The 20,034-nt window shown below is 40.1% G+C and overlaps 3 protein-coding genes across 3 annotated transcripts; all 3 read right to left on the minus strand.

The window, feature by feature from the left end:
• Positions 1-2,089: 2,089 nt before the first annotated feature.
• Positions 2,090-4,329, minus strand: LOC140795470 (uncharacterized). Its single transcript, XM_073148036.1, has 3 exons — positions 3,967-4,329; positions 2,710-3,461; positions 2,090-2,623 (listed from the first exon to the last, which is right to left on the minus strand). The coding sequence occupies exons 1-3, from the start codon at positions 4,285-4,287 to the stop codon at positions 2,137-2,139; spliced, it is 1,560 nt and encodes a 519-aa protein (XP_073004137.1). The 5' UTR covers positions 4,288-4,329; the 3' UTR covers positions 2,090-2,136.
• Positions 4,330-5,321: 992 nt separating this feature from the next.
• LOC140780761 (uncharacterized) lies at positions 5,322-8,875 on the minus strand. Its single transcript, XM_073126512.1, has 3 exons — positions 8,421-8,875; positions 6,775-7,526; positions 5,322-6,124 (listed from the first exon to the last, which is right to left on the minus strand). Exons 1-3 carry the CDS (start codon positions 8,712-8,714, stop codon positions 5,590-5,592), a joined length of 1,581 nt encoding a protein of 526 aa, XP_072982613.1. The 5' UTR covers positions 8,715-8,875; the 3' UTR covers positions 5,322-5,589.
• Positions 8,876-13,916: 5,041 nt separating this feature from the next.
• Positions 13,917-15,467, minus strand: LOC140780440 (uncharacterized). The gene has a single exon (XM_073126006.1). It carries the CDS (start codon positions 15,162-15,164, stop codon positions 14,121-14,123), a length of 1,044 nt encoding a protein of 347 aa, XP_072982107.1. The 5' UTR covers positions 15,165-15,467; the 3' UTR covers positions 13,917-14,120.
• Positions 15,468-20,034: the final 4,567 nt, after the last annotated feature.

Consider the following 20,034-nt stretch of genomic DNA (forward strand, 5'->3'; position numbering starts at 1 on the left):
TTAATTAATTATGGTTCAAAGCCAGGTCTACTGAAGGTATCATGAAATTCTGAGTACAGTTAACAGCTATTGTAAAAGAAAATGATCAAAACAGAATAGAAAGGCTCATATATTTCAAATACTTTAATACCTCATTCTAATTCCTAATGTTAATCCTGGGATAATGTAACTGGTTTCTTTCTCTACGCTACATCCGGTACAGCCATTTCAAGGTCCGAATCAAAATGCCTCTAGAAATTAGAAATAAAATTCTATAATTATTTACATTTTCTATCTATTCAAAATATTTCGAATTGGATCATTTGCAATTGCACAAGAAATATATTTTATGGCAAAGTGGTCTATGGAAAATTCTGGGAAAACGACAATGATTGCTAGTTTATTTGTCAAAGAATATATAATGTACCGGTTTTCTCAGTATCCTCTTTCAGTCCATCAAATATTAAAATTTGTATTTCATACTGAACACCTATGAGGAAAGGAGGGCATGGAAGAAGAGCTCCTAATTTTATTTTTATTTTTTGTTGCATACAAGTTGTAAAGTAAAATTTAAAAAAAAAAAAGCCCTCCGCATCTTCTACTCAGTAGATTAATATATAAGCTCAAAAATTTAAAGGTAAAACCTCTATTCTAATACTACATTAATCCACCAATTATTTTCAAAACTCACATGATTAAAGGACGATAGTTTTTATATTTCATATTCTAACCGCTAGGAGAAAAGTGGCTTCTAATCGGGTTGCACAAACCCGCAAACTAATTTACAGCTGCTAGTTAAGCTTTTATCAATCACCGGCAGATGCATGGCATGAGCGTTGGCATGCCCTATGCCCTCGGACGATCAAGAGCATAAGGTTGGTGGTGCATACGTTACGTTCTCTATATTTAGATAATGAAGACGACCTTTTAGCTACCTGAATCAGGATGGGAATGGGGCAGGCTTTAATCCACCTTGAGTTCTATCTTTAAAGAACAATAATGTTACGGTGATGCATGCGAGTGGGTGAAAGGGAAGACCTCACTGCAGTATACGTGGTATGGCCTGCTCTTCAGTAAACTGGCAGACAGTTGACGAATACTTCAGATAGTAATTAATGCAACAACCATTCATGCTCCTATGATCTCTGACACCTTACTCTCCTTCAGATGAAGTGATGTTATATTACAATTACCTATGTACTGCATCGATCTTAAGCATTGAGAATAACAATATTCAGCAGAAAGAATCTCAATATATGCATCTTTTAACGACAAAGCACCACCCGGTCGGTGACGTTTATCTGATTTAAAATCAACTGTAAACAACTTGTAATTTAACCAACTTACAAGCTGGATAATCTTTTCATCGGTCAGCGACAGGCAGTATATTTGTGACCAATCTTTTGTGTATGTAGTATTTATAATGGAGGAGCAAAAACAGGGGGGCTGTGCTGCAAGACCTCACATGATTGTGTATCTTAATTTAAACATTCAATGTTCTTTTTTTTTAACCACCCTATGGGCCAGACGAATTACTGATGTTGTTCATTAGTTAGTGTAATATATGTGACCAGTTCTGTGCAGTAGCAATGTTTTGTTTCCTGAATCAGGGAACATTCGTCAATAACTGAGCTGTGTATTTTTTATATGAAATAGAATTAATTACATCTACACTATTTAAAATAATTATTTGTATATCACTACTTATTACAGATAATGATCTTTGAAACAACGTAAGCCTGAACAATGACAGCACACCCAGATCCAAATTTATCCAGAATCTGAATTCCAAGTAAGCCTGAAGTAGACTGATCTACTGAGAACTTTATGTCCCAAATCCTGCCTTAGATTGGCCAGATAAAAGGCTTTCCTTGCGATTGCACCTCTAAACTTGATTTGCTCTGAACGATTTGCTCTGCAGTTATGCAGCCATTGATTTGGTATAAAAGATGTAATATTGTAAAGACCTTCACAGAGTGTAAACAATTACAAGTTCTTTTCTCTTGTTAAAGTTTTGCTCCTCTTTCTGACCTCGACTCCTCCAATGAGGTCGACTGGGAAAAAAAATTGAAGGGTAGATAGGTTTACGAGTTTATCTGCACCAACATCCTTGGCAAAAGAAGAGCATAAAAAATGCAATAAAAGTTTCATTAATTACTATGCTTGGTGAGCTAGCAATTTCTCCCTGCTAACGTCACTCTCAAATTCTTCTTCTTTGTGAAGAGTATCAGTAACACTCTTCTCATAATCACATTCTGGTTCAAAAGATCGGATAAGAGTATGATTTTGTACTGAATTTTCCAACTCTATCTGTTGCATTTCTGATGCTATTAGAGAATGCATCCTTGCCCGATCTCTGTCTCTGGGATAGGTGAAGTAGAGGAAGGAGTAGATGGAGCAGCAAAGCAACATTGGAATAGCTATTGCAGTGTAGAGTGCCTTAGCTAAAGAGGCAGCATTATCTCGGTTGGTCACGACACTACCCTCACCTTCTCCATAAGGAATTGGCTTGTAGCCATATATGTATTCAGCTAAAATCCCAACAACAGGGGGAGCAAATGAAGCCAGTATCGACTCGAAAGATCTATCAAGAGCGTAGATGCTTGTTCTTGATTTCTCGGGGACAATCTCCGCAAATATAGGACTGCATACAGCAAAGCGAAACACAATTCAAATTGATAGGATTTGAGACATGGTAAGATTTTTCAGAAAAAAGGATGAGTGGCATACTTGTTTGTAGCTGGAGCATTCCAAGAGATGCTCAACCCCATGATGAACAAAACAATGGCATGCCCAATTGCTGTTGAGGAATCATCAGGTAAGACCAAAAGCAACACAGCTGCAAGTGGAATGGCCGAACCTGAGCTTATCTGCGACAAAACTATTCTTCCAGAATTTGGAAAATGTCGAGCAAGAAAGTCACCCATCTTTCCTCCAAAGAGTCCACCAAGCGAGGTTGCAACTGAGAACAATGTCATGAGGAAACCAGTTCCTTTGTGAGTGAATCCAATGAGCTCAAGCCACATGGGTGCAAAAGATAGTGCAGACCAAGGGAATGAGCCAGTGACCCCCTGAGCCACAATGATTTGAAACGATGGGATTTGCATAACAGCCTTGGCTTCCTTGATTAGTTCTTTTGCTTCTTCCGTTACGGACTTTTTTGCAGCAGGCTCATCGTTTGAGTTAGTATTGTTTGCAAAATGAGGATCCACGGCGAAGAGTCTGACCAAAACTCCTACTATGACACTAATAATGGCTACAAGATGGAAAGCAATTCTCCAACCGGCAATTCCCAGAACTGAAGTAGACGCTAGTAGTATGGCGAATAGTCCTCCAATTATGGAACCAATGTTGCCAGTTAATTGTAGCCATCCGAAAGCCGAACCGCGTGTATTGTCGTCAGTGGAGTCGGCAACCAGGGATTGGATGGCTGGTGTCACTAGGGCTAATCCGATGCCATTTAAGCCTCTTGAGATTGCTACCTGTAGATCAAGTAGTTCAAGTACACACCCCTTAAAATAGTTATTGTTCGGAGATCTATTATCTTGAAATTTGAAAGTTAGCGATTGAAGAATTAGATTAATTGGCTTGTGAATAGCAGCAGCATAAATACTTCTCAGATTGTTCTTCAGATAAAAGAGTTTTTTTTATGCTCTTCTGAATAAGCTTTTCTAAACTCATAGAGAAGGGAAAGAAAAGAACAGAGTAGAAAAGAATTTAGACGAGCTAGCTTAATAACTATTATATCCACTCAAACGGCAAAGCAAGTCATTAGCACAAGATTAAAATTTAAAATGGCAAAGCGGAAACTAAGGTTGCAATCCAATTTCAGCACTCAGGCGAAGAACGAACAACTAGTCGATAATTTTGAATTAGTCCAAGCTTCCCGAGACCAATTGAAACAAACCCAAAAGTCTAAAGTGGAAAACCCAAATCCCAATCCAAAAACGATTTCATAGAGCCATAAAGATCCCAACTTTGTGTCACCTGCAGGAAGGTGTTGGAGATGGCGACGAGGAAAGTGGCGGCGGCCCAGAGGAAGGCGCCGAGGGCGATGACGTGGGCACAGTTGTAGCGAGAAGCCAGGTAAGCGGCGAGGGGGTAGCACGAAGCTTGTACGATGGATCGGTAGAGGGTGAGGGAGCCAAGACCCGTCGGTGTCGCGTGTAGCGCCGCGCCAACCTCTTTGTACACCGACGGGAGAAGAGCCTCGTCGGCGCGCTCCATGATCGATGCGAGGTTTACTAGAATTAGCGTCCTCTTCTCTTCTCCCATCTCCGCCGCTTCTTGCTTCATGGTAGGCTTCATGGATGAGGAAAAGAGGAGAGAGAGAGAGAGAGAGAGAGAGAGAGAGAGGGGGGATGGACTTCTCTTGATCCAATGGAAGCGGGGGAATAATAATATGAGTTCTGCTGTTGGATTTGTACAGTTGAATTAAGGGGACAGGGCAACGAACGAGATAAATGGACCTACCAATTATCTCAGCTCCTCCTCGAAAGTGGACCCCACTTCTGTGCTTACATGTACTTATGGGCTATGCGTGCAATCTCGTCCTGAGTTCCTAATAGCTTGGACCGTGTGATGGTGATTCCTCTCTGACTGACTTTGATGAAGGGCTGCTGAGCCAATGATTTGATGACATTTGGCATCCATATTATTATTTATATATTCGGTACCTGCGAGCAATATTTTAGTCCCAACATTTGCCTTATACTTCTCGTTCTAATAAAACCACAAGAAGAATAAAATTTTAGTTGCAGGTGCTGAGGACAAATACAAACCTTTAGTCGTTCACCAGCGATGTTATAGGGAAATCAACACTTAGCATATCCTATATCTTCACATATTTGCAGTTACACACTGCATTTCTTATATTTGCAAATCACATCCTATTTTTTGTTTAGGAATTGTATAATATGTTTTGAGTTTGGTTAACACCAATGGTGCTTAGATAGATAATGTGAAGCGAGAATATTTTGTGAGGAAGGAAATTAGAGTACCTCAGCCCTCTTTTCTCTCCACCATTTTGTTTTAACTCTGTTCTCCTCCATTATTTATTTATTAAATAAGGAGAGCTACATCCTATTTAGAATTCTTAAAAATTATTGTAATTTTATTACATTAAATTAGTTCGATAAATTTGTTGTGTTAATTCTTAGATTTGAGTTTTAGTTTTTAATGATTATTATGGTTTAGACCGTCGAGGAGATCAATTTCTCAGTATAAAAATATATTTAAGTTAGGTCAAGATAATTTAGTAATATCTTTTGTGCAATTATTTTAACCTAAAAATTTTAATAAATTTACTTAGTAAATCTAACTACAGACATTCATCACAAATATAGGAACAAAATGGTCCGTTGATTGGGAGTATTATGATTATAAGGATGTAGCTGTACACTTGCAATTTTGAGGTCCACCTTCCTATTTTGCTTTCTTTACTCAATCGATGTATCCTAATTCTTATAAAACAGACATTGACCTTTAAAACAACTGAACAGTGTAAGCAATACCCAGATCCAACATCATCCAGAATCCGAATTTCAAGTTAGCATGGAGAAGAGAGATGAGCTGAAAATTACGTGTAGCCAGACTCCGATCTTTGATTGATCAGGTAAGCGATTTCCTCCTATCGCAACTTGATTCTGCCTGATCAAAAAGAAGTGTTTTCTCATCATTGTCTTCAGCATCAAAATTTTCGTCATCATAAACAATATCAATCACACTCCGTTCTTTCTCGAGCAGCTCGACTTCAGAAAGTTGGATTCTAGAACTGTCTCCCACTCGACAAGAGTTCTCCAGCTCTATCTGTTGCATTTCTGATAATATCAGAGTATCCATTCTTGCCCTCTCTCTGTCCCTGGGATAGGTGCAGTATAAAAAGGAATAGATGAAGCAACAGAGGGACATAGGGATTGCGATGGCGGTGTAAAGTGCCTTGGCAAGTGAGGCAGCATTTTCTCTGTCAGTCTCCACACTGCTATTCTGACCTATTCCATAAGAAATTGGCTTGTAGCCATAGACATGTTGAGCTAGAAATCCTACAACTGGTGGAGCAAATGAAGCCAGTACAGATTCAAATGATCTATCCAGTGCATAGATACTTGTTCTTGATCTTTCAGGGACAATCTCTGCAAATATTGGGCTGCACACAATAAAATTATCAAGAGAGTGAATAGGTCTCACTCCAATATAGTGCTAATACGTTTAAAGGACGATGTTTCAAAGGTATTCTCAAATTATTCTATGTTCTCTTAAAAAAACTGCACATATTGCAGATTCACATCAATATATTTACTACACAATTGGATTTATTTACTAATTACCAATGTAAAAAACAGTTTTCTTTTAAAGAAGTCTATGGACTGATATGGATTGTACCCGTTCACTTAATATAAATTGGTAACTACATGGAAGATATGAAATAAATTCCAGCTTCCTTGCAGTGTGATTTTTTTTATACATACAATGACCATCTTTAATAGCATAGTTTCGTACAAAATGATAACTGCTCAGATGCGTGAAAAGTTACTGTCTAAGTGTTATATTATGTCTAGTATTTAATTTGTGTTGGTGAAGTGCCAACAGTTTTGCTTACTGATTTCTCATCTATCAGTTGTTCTGAGTGATTTAGTCATTATCTGAGGCTCATAATTGCAGTCGATGTTACTAATTGTCTTAATTCCATTATCATTTTAGCGAGCATTGTTATTTTATCAGTTAAAGCCTCACATCATAACATATGAAAGAAGATTGCATCATAGATATGAAGGACGAACTAAAATGTTTACGTACTTGTTTGTAGCAGGAGCATTCCAAGAGATGCTCAAACCCATGATGAACATGACAAATGCATGCCAAAAAGCTGTAGAGGGCTCATCAGGTAAGACTAACATCAATATAGCTGCAAGTGGGATGGCAGAGGCTGAGCTTATCTGGGATAAAACTATTCTTCCAGAGTTTGGGAAACGCTTAGCCAAAAAATCCCCCATCTTTCCACCTAATAACCCTCCTATTGAACTTGCAACTATGAACATGCCCATAAGCACCCCTGTTCCTCTATGTGAGAAACCGACGAGTTCCAACCACATTGGTGCAAATGAGAGCGCAGACCAAGGGAACGAACCAGTGACCCCCTGAGCTACAATAATCTGAAAAGATGGGATCTTCATGACAGCCTTTGCTTCTTTAATGAGATCCTTTGCTTCCTCCAATGCAGACTTGTGTGGAATGTGTTCAGTACTTGGACCCTCATTGTCCGGAAAGTGAGGATCCACTGCAAAAAGTCGGACCAAGATCCCTACAAACACACTGATAAAGGCGACGATATGGAACGCAACCCGCCAACCTGCAATACCCATGAATGAAGTTGATGCTAGTAGGAGGGAGAAGAAGCCACCAATTATTGACCCAAAGTTGCCGGTTAGTTGTAACCATCCAAATGCTGAACCACGTGTGCTGTCATCGGTAGAGTCTGCCACAAGAGACAGAATGGCGGGAGTCACTAATGCTAGCCCAACACCATTCAGTGCTCTCGCAATTGCAACCTGCAGAATATATTATCCATCTCGAGTTAGTTCAGGGTATTTGTAGATTGGACCTATATGCATAGGCCAAAGTAACAAAGTACAACTCCAAATCAAAGAAAGGGAAATAGACATCTAAAAGAGATCAAAAGCGCAAAAAATATTCCGGATAGTATAAACCTTTTATAAACGCATATTCTATTAAAAAAGGTCCGTAATTTGGTTTTGAGTACTTATCAGTCAGACATATGAAGAGTGGTAGATCAGTACTTCATCTAATATCAGAAAATCACTGAGAAGCAACAGAATTTTCTTTTTTAATAAGTTAAATTGCAGCCTTTTTCTCAAAGTTAGGTACAATATTTGGTTTAATATTTGCACAAGTGCTCGCAGATCATGATTTTGATCATGAGTAGTGACCAAGCTATTACTCTGTTGGATGGAAGCCTTCTTTAAATAAAGTTAATCTACCTTCTCTTCCAAAAGACCTTTGTAAAACTAAGTAACAATAGGTTATTAACTCTCTACAGACAAATTGAAGTGCTACCTACTGAGAACTCTGCGCACTCTGTTTCCAAGTTTTCTAGCAAGCACCTGAAATCTACAAAACACAAACTGACTCGAAAATGAAGAGCAGAACCCATAAATTAATAATGGGCAATGTCGAAAATAATGCGAATTGGTTTCAGAGAAAAATCCAAGACAACCAATACGCCATTCAATCAGAACATTGCAAAATCCTAGTTATATTACCGATAAACCAAAATAGGTTAGGTCAATATACAAAATCTCCAAAAACCTAACCGCACCACCTCCCCCTCTCCCCAATTCGATTCGATTCAATTCAACTCCAAAGTCAACCCAAACCCAAAAAGTATCGATGACCAAAGAAGACAACTTTCGAGCGGAACAAACCTGGAAGAAGGTATTAGACAGCGCGACGAGAAAAGTAGCGGCGGCCCAAAGAAAGGCACCGAGAGAGATGACATGAGCCCTATTATATCGCACAGCCATATACGCAGCTATGGGATAGCAAATGGCTTGGACGAATGATCTAAAGAGAGTGAGGGATCCAAGTCCCATGGGAGTGGTGTGCAGCGCCGCACCCACCTCGTTGTAAACAGCGGGGAGAAGAGACTCATCCGCCCGCTCCATGATCGAAGCCAGGTTCACCAATACCAGCGTCCATTGCTCCTCCCCGAAACCCATCGATCTCGAATAGCTTTCCTTTGGATTGAGATCTATCTTAGCTACACGAAGGCAACGAAAAAGAGCACGAGGGGAGAGAGAGAGAGAGAGACGAGATGAAGAAAAGAAGGGAAGGTCGCATCCGCTCGGACATGACACGATACCTAGGTTTGGGGAAGCGGATATTTGTTGGAACGTGAAGAATTATTCCACCGTTCCACGTGTATATAGCCTAGCCTATCGCCTATCGTAATTCGTCCTAGACTTCGATTCGAGGTTGCCTGTGCAGCTAGCTGAGTAGAGCCCAATTACTACTATAGTCGGCCCACGTTCTTACTGGATGGGCTTGGGCCGGACTTTGGCATACATGACTAGGTCCCACATAGTATAGGAACAGGATCAATGCCATCGATATGTCATATCGTTGTCCACTGGGAAGCCCAAACTGTTTAAGGATAAAACACATTTAGGCATTTAGCACTATCACCACCTGCATCTTGATCCTAATGGATTCTATAGTATACCACATATCAGAAGTAACTGAGAAAGACAAATCCTAGTAAGGAGAAAAGGATGGGATCTAGATCCGACAATGATATTAATTACGGCAATTGACCGAAACCAATGGAGGGACATGGAATGTGGCAGGCAGGACCATGAGGGCTAGTCAGAGTTGGGTCGGGGTGTGTGTGTGGGGTCAGGCGTGGAGTTCCATCTCGATTACACAGCCGTACCGGATTCGCTGCGTCGGAGGGGAAGCGAGGAGGTTGCTTCCACCACCCACCCCACCACGACCAACGTCTGACGTTGACCATCCGTGGCTGTCCGCCCTGGAACAGCAACCACCGTCAGTACACATACACGTGTAACCTTTTGGCCGCAATTCTCGCCATCCCTCGTGGGCCCTCCTTGCTGATGCTCGTGTGGTCCCCGTTTGCGTCATCGTGACGCTTCCGTGACGCCACGTTACACGAGCCTCCACACTTAGGCCCGACTCCTCTAAATAGGCTCGAACTATAAAATTTATATTTTTAAGCACCCATGCAGTCGATATTAATTTGCTCTCATCCTCCTCCGGAGATCACTCTCAATCTCCTCAATTACGCTCAAATATGAGAGATTAAAGACAACGGCTTTTAAAAAAGGCGATAGAGACTGCAATGCTTTTTGTATGATATGGTGTATGGTGGTGTGCCATACAAATGGGTCCCATGCTGAGACTGTACCGTGTTATCTATGGGAGATGGCATCATTAGGGAAGAAGGGGGGGGTGGGTTGCTTTTGGAGCAGGCATCATGAAGGTGAGACAGGGAGGCCCCATACGTACGCCTAACCTTAGCAGTTCCTTTGTCTTTAGTTAGTGCAACTCTTGCGAAGAAGGCATCTGGCATTCAATCTACTCCAAGTATAGATGTTCGATCGATTTATTTGGCTTCCAGAACTTGAGAGCTAATTAATTTTGTGTCACAACTAATGCATATATACAGCCTGCAACTAAATGTATTTATGAAGACGATTTGAGTGGCGGAGGATTGTGACATCCATAAAAGTGGGATCCACATACGTTCCTACTATAAGATCTCTTCACGTAGCCAGCCAAGCCAGCCTCTTATTCTTCGTCCTAACTCATAAGACATTGTTAGTTTGGTTTAATTCTTTTTCTGTTCCAATTATTCACTTGTTAGAAATGGGCCCTCGAATTTATAGTAGACAATGGCTTAAGGTACGTCTTCGTTGTTAACAAAAATGGCTAAATATAGGTCCACTTCAGAACACCATATATGAACACTCATAGGTTATCTACTTATCTTCCTTCCATCTTTCATCTCCTTGCCTAGGAGTCCTACAATGTCTTTATAAAAAGGCAGCATTCCCATCAATTTAGTGGCGGAGCCATAAATTTTGGTTAGTGGTAGTATAGTTATCAAAAGATTGATTGAAAAAAAAAATCCTCCAAAAAGGAAAAAGAAAAAATGAACGATATTTATGTCAACCTCTTAATGATTTTTATTTTGTTTGTATTGCGCGTTCCTTATCACCAATTGATATATAATAGTTATTTAATAATTGAAGCAAAATTCTGACAATGATGGTAGTAAAAGCTAAAACTATTTTCTATATAGTTTTCTCTGACTAAATGCATGATAGCACATAGTTTATTAGTTACAAGATTAAGCAACTTAATGAAAATTATAACTAATCATAGTAATTAATAATTAAAAAATACTTTAGCTTGCAATAAATTTTCTAAATACAAAATTTTTGTCTTGCCAGAGATCAATAATTTAATTTTTCGATCTAATTTATTATAGAGAAGTTTTCTCTTATTTATGTACAGATTTTTTAGAGAATTATTAAACACAAAATACTAGTCTTTTAATATAGACAACTCTTCAGACAGAAAAAAGAAAAGAAAAAAGGGAGTCACGAATTGACCAAACCATTAGTCACGAGTGCACAAACTCATTTTTTCCCGAAGATGGAAAATACTTGAATCTTGGACTACAAGTACCTACCTGGGTGCAGAATTCAAATTTGTTCTCGTAGATCGAGTATCCTGTGAAATTGACCACACCCATGCCTTGCTATCTTTCTTGGGCTAGCTGAAGGAGAACGTAATATTCTTCGTGAAGGGCATAGCATTATTATTTTCCTGGTACTTGTAAAGGGATATACTTCTCAATTGACTCGGTTTCCCTTTTATGCTATCTAGCTACCATATATATTACATGCAAATTGATCCACCAACGATTCCCGAAGATGGAGAATTCTAGCATTAATTAAGAAATGCACCAATATCATTGTTAGATTTACATGATTACATCCCAAGCTACCTCACAGGGATCGTGTCATTTTTTTTATGCCACCCGTCATATAATGAAGGGGTCCTATCTTTTCACCAAACCCTAATAAAGCTACTATTTACCAATAATATCTTCGCGTGTTGTCAATATGACCTAGCAAATCAATAGAATCAATAATTTGTAGCTCGTGTGACAATACGATAACCCATGGGCTAGGCCAAGGTGCGAGATAGTAAACCTATCTAGCCTTACTAACCCCTAACCTAACTTTAACTCTAAACCTAACCCCAACTGTGGAGACAGAGGCGAGAGGGAGAAAAATTCTTTGATCTCAAATTCTATACTATTGTTTTTTGCCTGTTTTGTTTTAATTACTTCTTTTCCTCGTGCCCCAATTTCCACTGTAGATAGATCCATGAAATGGAATTTTCTGCGAGTCAGGTCCAACATTTAAGTAATTTTAGTCAGGTCAACCACATCGCTGTCGGTCTAACTTACAAGTCATGGGTCCGATCAATCTTGTGATTGACCTGGCTTGCAGTCTATTTGCATCAGAGCTTACGTACAGCTTACCACATTACATATATAGTTTAATCCTGCTATTCTTGAGGGGTTTAAACAGTTGTACTCTCAGCTATTTGTAAGGGAGAGAGTTGACAAGGTAAACAAAGAGCTAATGGGTATATAGATGATGGATTAATTTGATTATTGGTGTATGAAAAACTTTGGTAGGAATCCTTTTAATTGATATAAATCTAGTGGACATGATAAGGAGACAGGAGAAGAGACAGCCCTCCATCTACATGTCAGGCTGGTCGCAGTCATGATCCCCACTTAACTTTAGTTGGTGGGCTGCTTTTGTTGCACCACAGCACATCTCAGTGTGGTGCATAGCACACTGAAAAATAAAAATAAAAACACACTTAAATTTGTAATCGAGAGTTTCTTGCTGATTTGGAGTATCTCATTGATCGCGTGCCCATCATAATCGTGCCAACGGTCGATGCGTGCCCATCACAATCGTGCCAACTCTACTCTTCTAATTATAGAGGTCTCGTACATGGGATGCATAGATAAACATTCGATCACACATCAAATATCAATTAGAACCAAATTAAGATTCAGCTATGCAGCTCTTCTTTACACTACTGTTAAAAAGACTTCACCATTACAATTTGCAGCACAAAGGTTTGTTGATATGATAAGAATGTCATTAAGTTAGCACATGAACGAGCATATGCTTTTGTGAAGAAGATCCAGTGGTGTATGACTGTCAGCCTTTTTAGATACTGGAAAGCTTTATATCTTTTGGGTTTGGCTCGAAATTATAGGGGTCAATCTAGTGTAGAGAAGAATAGAGGGGAAAAGAGGTTGGATCATTGGAGGGGTAGGGAGCGGGGGAGGCCCCATTCCTATTCCTTTAAGCAGCCCCTAAGCAGTCTCCCTCACATGACTCTTCTGAGAGGAAGAGGGAAAGCCATCATTGCTAGAGAACAGATTATTCCCCTGCCATGGGTGGCCATGATTTCAATACAATACTTACAAGGGTCACATGTCACACCTCAAAGACCCCTCCACACCCCCAAAGATCTCACACCAAATCATTCCTACTTTTGTAATTATCAACCAATTTTTTTTTTAAAAGAATAATAATAGTAAAAAAAGAGTTGTTGCAATTTCTCACTACCTTTTTACCTCTTTGCTCTACATCCCAGAAACCCATGGCTAATCATCTCCGAGATCATTCTAAAAAGTAGAAGCGATCCTTAGAGAGAGAAGGGAAGGGAGGGAAAGAAATCTGCATCCTTCCTGTTATTCCCAAGGAATATGTCCCTCTCAAGAAATAGACAAAAAGACTATTCCTAGGGCAAATGCCTGCTTTTACTGCAGCTGAATGAGCCACAAAATCAAGTAATTAATAACTCCAGGACACATGCAAGCATTTGAATCACAAGGTAATTCGTGGCCCTCATTGTTCCTCGTAGTAAAAATAAAATAAGACCATCAGCCTAATGATCACTACGTCTATTATATTTCTTTCATCAGTTCTTCTCAAGATATGGCTGCTGATGCAGCTGTTTGTTTATTGGGTTGGAGCAGTTAGAAGACTTTCCCTTCGTGGGTCTTTCTGTATGTATATATACGTATCTTCATACTCTAATTTAAAGATTTTGGCGGCTAACGATCTCCGAAATCTCGCCACCAATCACTCCCCACACCATTAACCAAAGAAACTATAATTATTCGGACCATACCCATGTAAACAATTCCTACCTCTCTCTCTCTCTCTCTCTCTCTCTCTCTCTCTCTCTCTCTCTCTCTCTCTCTCTCTCTCTCTAATTTAGGCCTTGCACCACAATAGTGCAACAATGTCTAAGAGAGAGAAGAAGAGTATACGAGAATACCCGCAAGAGAAATGTTATCGAACGTGTCTTTGTAGAAGTATAAAGATAAGGAGATCTAGCTCACAAAGACGACGGTAAACCTATATACATGCATATATGAAGAAAGAGAAGAGAGTTAAAGTATAGTAACTCACTGATAGACCTCATAATTCTCAGTAGCAATAACAACGAGAGTATTCCTATTCCTACCATACCATCTACGATCGTCTTCTCTAGTTCTAATCAGAAGAACATATCCAAGACTCCACCATACCTTCGCCTCTCGTCGTCGCCGCCACGCTCTCCGGCCCCTTCTCTACATTGCAGCCGCTCACCCTCGGCTGCGGAGCGCCGCCACTGAAGCTGGCGACCACCGGCCTCAATTGGTGCTGCTCGACCGGGTCTGATCGCAACCCGTCGGACCCAATTAGCCCGCTCGGGAGGAGTCCGATCTCCCCCGGTCCGAACTCGGCCGAGGACGACGAGGCGACCATGGTCGGAGGCGGCCTGGACCCGAAGGAAAGCACGTTGCCGATGTTGTACTGGGGATTGAGTTGGGATTGGAGCAGGGATTGGTAGGTGAGGAGTGATGGACTTTGGATGTTGAGGAGAGCCTGAGAGTGGTTAGGGTGAGAGATATTGTTTGTAGTAATAGCAACAGCATCAATTAGAGAGGTAGAGTTAGGGTTGGGATTAGGGTTGGAATTGGGATTGGGTTGGAGCTTGTGGGCGAAGGGACGAAGGAGGGAGGAGGAGGGGGAGGAGGCAGCGAAGAGGTGGTCGAAGCGGGCGCGGGGGATCGGGGAAGGGGCGAAAGGGGGAGAGGGGATGCCAGTGAATTCTTGGACCATGGCGCGGAAATTGGACGTGTCAGTGGTCAGCACCGTGGTGGGGGCGCGCCGCGAGGCACGGGACCTCTTCTTGGAGCTCCGCGGAGCGTTAACGATGGTGTTGGTAGTAGAAGCAGCAGCGAGATTTGAGGCAACGCCCATGGACTGGGAGACGATGGATGAGGAGGAGGAGGAGGAGGAATTGGTGAAGAGGAGAGGAGGGCGAGGTAAGGGAGATGGGTTCGTGGGGAGGAGAGAAGAAGCGTTGAGGTAGGAGAGGGAGTCGAAGGAGTTGGGAAGTTGTTGGGGTTGGTGTTGGTGTTGGTGTTGGTGTTGGGGTTGGGGTTGGGGTTGGGATTGCGGTTGGGGGGAAGAGTGGAAGAAGCGGGAGTCGAACTCCTCGTCTCCGCCCCCGCTTGACGACTGGATGCTGCCGCTGTTGCCCGAATCCATACTTTGGACAAAGCGAGATAGAAAGAAAGAGGAAGAAAGCAAGTGGAGAGAAGATGGAAATCGATCAGATCATTCTAAAAAAGAGTGTTTTAGAAAGAGAGAGTGATGGCAAAAGGGGGAGGAAGAAAAAAAGAGGGAGGAGAGAAGAGAGAACGGGACGGAGGGGGGACAAAGAAGGTGCTTCTTGTAGCTTAGCTCAATGTGTATGAAAGGGAGGGCGGCTTCAGCTCACGTTTCCACTTGAAAGATCCTCCAGAGATTGCAAAGTGTGTGGGCCAGCGCTCTGGCGATGGGTGGTAGGCTCTGTCTGTCAAAGTTGTAAAAAGATATTAATATATAGAGAGTGAGAGAGAGGGAGGGGGTTGAATTGGTAAATTATGGGGGTGAGCATAACGAAGTGCGTATAGACGATAGAGTTGGGATTAATTATTAATTAAGCAAGCAAACAGACATAAGAAAGCGTTAATTAAAGGGGGGGGGTGAACTGTTAGTTGAGAAGAAAGTTCAAGGATGGGTGTGCAGTAAATAAAGTGGAAAGTGCCAATAAGACAAGTAATTAACCTTTCCTAATTTCTCTCTATTAAGTTGACCTTTTCTTTACTACAGCCACACAAAGGGAAGGAAATAGTTCTGTACTTTGGCACCCGATTCATTGATGAAGCTGGTTCCCAGCAGTCATGAAATCGCCATTAAATAGTAAGGTTTTTAGAAGACCAGGAATCCAGGATGGATCCTCTTCTTGTAATTATCTAACTGTCAGTACACCTGACTCTGTGAACCACCCTTATGCTTTCTTTTATCTTTCAATGGGATTGATTCATCGTTGGTGGGTCTGTTTGCTGGAGCTATTTACACAATTTGCTCCCATCGCCATGGCTTTTGGCATAGTCACAACTCCGAGCTTTTGACATGCTCAATTTCGACCCCACGTGGGTCGAGCCGGGCTCCGTCGTCTGTCTCAATTAAGTAGATGCAAATATTGAAGCAAAAATAGCAAATATCTTGTAATATATGCTGTCACAAAATGATCACTGTTTACTATATTGCAATTTAAACTACATCACTGTTTACCACAACTAAATTTGAGTACAATACATTTTAACTAAAACTTAAATACGAATCAATAATTTGGTAATAGCTAACAACAACACACAATTTTCTAATTCCCTATCCCCTCCGAAGACATTCACCTTCAAGCAGCTCTTTTTCATGTTGTATTGCAAAAAGAACTGCACAAACAAGTAATTAAGCCCAAGATAAGGTCGAACAGCATACCCCAAGTCCCATACACAAGTACTTCCCCTCATTTTCATTCGTTGCAGTGCCTGTGATTTGATCATCTCCAGATCTTAGAGGAGGGAACTTCCAATGACTTGTGATGTGATCAGCCAGGATCTATTCTATTATCGAATACTAGAACAACGAGCCGGGTGGGGTGCATATTCGGGCTTCCCAATTATACTCAGAGTGGCTTCCTTTGATTCGTTTCTACTCTTGTTGCCGAAGCTTTCACCCTTCCTGAAGTGCTCCTTTGCATCAGCAATCACTGTATCACTAGTGCTGATCAAGCAGGCTTGAGTCAGCTCGATAAGATTAGATTAAGTTCGACTAAAAAATAAACTAGATCAAACTTGATCTTCAAAATAAGTTTAAAAATAATTTCGAGCCAACTTTGATTATGAAATGATTCTATCAAGTAAGCTTAAAGACTCGAAATAAGTATAATATATATATATATAAGCAATATTTTTTATATTATATTATACTTCTATTATATTTTTAAATTTACTTACCTGAATTGTTATGTATCTTGAGCGAGCCTTCAGCTTCAGCTTAATTATCAGCTCAAAATTAAGTCTAATTAAAATAATTTCAATTCGATCATGATAGCTTAAAATTTTTTTTTTCAATTTAAGCTTGACTTGGTTTTACGCCCCCTGTGTATCACAGCCTTGGTCATTGAAGCAGACTTCATGCTTCACGTCAACAACGGTGAAAGAGCATGTACAAACCCTGGTTGAAAATTATATCATTTTTCTTTCTTCTATGCTGTCTATCTTGATCTCCTATATTTACTGTAAAGCCTATCACTTTACTGATTAGGCTTGTAAATGCTAGCCATATTTTGAGTTACGTGTGTTTTTGGGTAATGGGCTTCCCCCGTCCCTCTTATAAGTCTTGTCATTAGTTAATAATCACCATGAACCACCCTTATCCTTTCTTCTATCTTTTCAATGGGATTAGTTCAATGTTGGTGAATCTGTTTGGTGGATCCATTTGAACCAATTTGTTCCCACCGACTTGGCTTCTGACCTAGCCATAACCCCTAGCTTTATAGCTGGTACTCTCTCTCTCTCTCTTCCTATGATTCCTGCTGTATTTATTAGTTGAACTAAGCATGAGATTGTTGCAACCATTAGCAACATTGTTTAATTTGCTTCGTTTGCTTAAATCTATAATCTCTCTGTTGCAGAATGATATATCTCCACCATTTTGCTGGAAATACTAATATCTCTCGTAGATAATTCCGATCATTAGCAGCATTGTTTCGGTTTGTTTTATTTCACTAATTGCTGGTAATTAATGCAAGTCTCGCCTAAAACCTCAACTCAAATGCAACCAAAGGCTGGCATATAGCCGCTAACAAGCGTACCTTGGTCGTGTTAGAAGAGTAATTTGACCGATTAGCCAATCTCGACCATGACTCTTTTCTGCCCGTTGATCGATCCAACGGCCTTCCGGATTGGTCGGTCAATGCACGATCCACCGCTATCTAAAAAAAATATATATCGTACTACGCCAATCACTAGCTGCCACACCTGCAAATATGCAATAACGTGGGCCGACTTAGAATGAACTACTTGTCACCCCCACCGGTAAGTTTGACCGGTCGTCCGTCCTCGAAGACCAATTACGGGAGTGGAGTAAATTTTTCTCTTTACTTGATTGGGATTTTTCTTCTTAAATACTTATTCAATATATCCAAAACGTTGGACCCCATCAAAAGTTCGGAACTACATCATCTACATGTATAAATCTATGACTAGCATAGATGACCATCTATATATAGATCTCCCACATGCACTTTCGTCCTTTTGGCATGTTAGATATGTAGATAAGATTTTTTTAAGACGAGCATAAGAATTTGTTAGCTAGCTAAGGTACAAAACCATTCTTGATGACCGTTTAAAACATATTAGGGAAGCAAGGTCTCTATTTTATAGACTAGATATAAGGGCTAATTATTTTCGAAACATAAGTTGGATATATAGGCAGCCCTCCAACGGTTGTTGCTAGTAATACACCAATAGATTTATATAAATCAGCTTATAAAATATTCTTAATGTATATATATATATATATATATATATATATATAATTGTTAAGCATCAAAAAAACTATTATAATCGTATTATAATAGTTTTTGTTATTTTATAATAATATTTTATAATGTTTTTTATAATAAATAATCTATGTGGGGCCCAACTATGGTAGAATTTGAATTACCCACCCTCCTCAGCTCCGCCCTGCGCGAATCTGTGATCCACCTCGTTGGGCAGCGCGAGAGAGAGAGAGAGAGGTCTTTGGAAATACTTAATATCTCCTGTAAATAATTTTATTATTATTATTATTATTATTATTATTATTATTCTGTATACGAGGATGATAAGACTAGTGCTTGAGCCTAGAAAGTCCTCAGACTTTCTGCAGCTCTTTCCAAAATTTAATCCATGAATCATATATCCTGGTGGTTTTCTTACCATGGAACAGCTTTTAACTCCATGTACAGTTAGTGGCTGAGTAATATGGACCCATTTGTAGTATGTCTACAAGTTTTAGGATGCACTAATTTTGGTAGGGTCATTTGGACAGGCATGAATAAAGTTATCCTAAGTTGATAGTTACCTCCTACCCTTCACCACTAACAGCTTGCTTTTTATAATCTCCTGCTCGTCCTTTTACTAGGTTTGATGTCTTCATAAGCAACCAGTGTTGGCTCAAACTTGGTCTATGCCAGAGTCTAAAGCTGCAATTGCCGGGGCTTTTCTTTCTCTCTTTTTTCCCCCTCCTTTTAACAACTTTAGCTCCGATGAACCAACTGTTAAGATGAACTACGAATCCCGTGAGGTGATTGATGTTCTTCTCTTATGTATAAAGGGCCCACACCACATAGAAGCCGATAATACTAGCTAGAAGTCCGGCTAAAGAGGCAAATTTTAAGACCTTTTAAAATTTCGCATAGTATCTTTCTTTCTAAGAATTTTTTCCTTAAAATACTATTACTTCTTAGTAGACCCCACATCAAAATCGTATATTTTTATTCTAAAATTTATAGATCTTATTCCAGTCTCATATTCACATTCACGATCATCTAGAATTTCTTTCTTCCAATATAAAAAGTAGAAAATTATCGACCTAGAAAATCTAGGTAATATTTCATACTAAATTTATTATATAAATAGTTAAAAAAAATATTTTTTTAGTAAAATGTTAAGCAAATAGATATTATTTTATTGATCGTCGATAGATATAAAACTTCACCCGCGGGTGGTCCAGTGATCATCATAATGTTTTCGTATAGTATCCTTCATAAATATAAGGGCTTGTCTCAGAACTCCAAAGTATAGGGCTTGGCTTTTGTGCTGAAGCATTGGTGGAGCTTCCAATTTGGTACACAGAGGTAGGTCCAGTTGATACCTGGTAGGGCGCTTCTTTGGACTGGGAATCCAGCAACTTGCTGACTTGGTCCATGTTTCCCGTGCTATGTACTTTCTTGGACCCATTGCAAAGTCTAGTCCTCGGCTGCGAGTCCGAAGATTAAAGCAAAACAAACGGTGGTCTTGTACTAAATGGGCCTTCAGATGGGCCT

The sequence above is a fragment of the Typha latifolia genome, chromosome 1 (assembly GCF_019914945.1).
Source record: "Typha latifolia isolate L0001 chromosome 1, TyphaL0001v2, whole genome shotgun sequence".
NCBI lineage: Eukaryota > Viridiplantae > Streptophyta > Magnoliopsida > Poales > Typhaceae > Typha > Typha latifolia.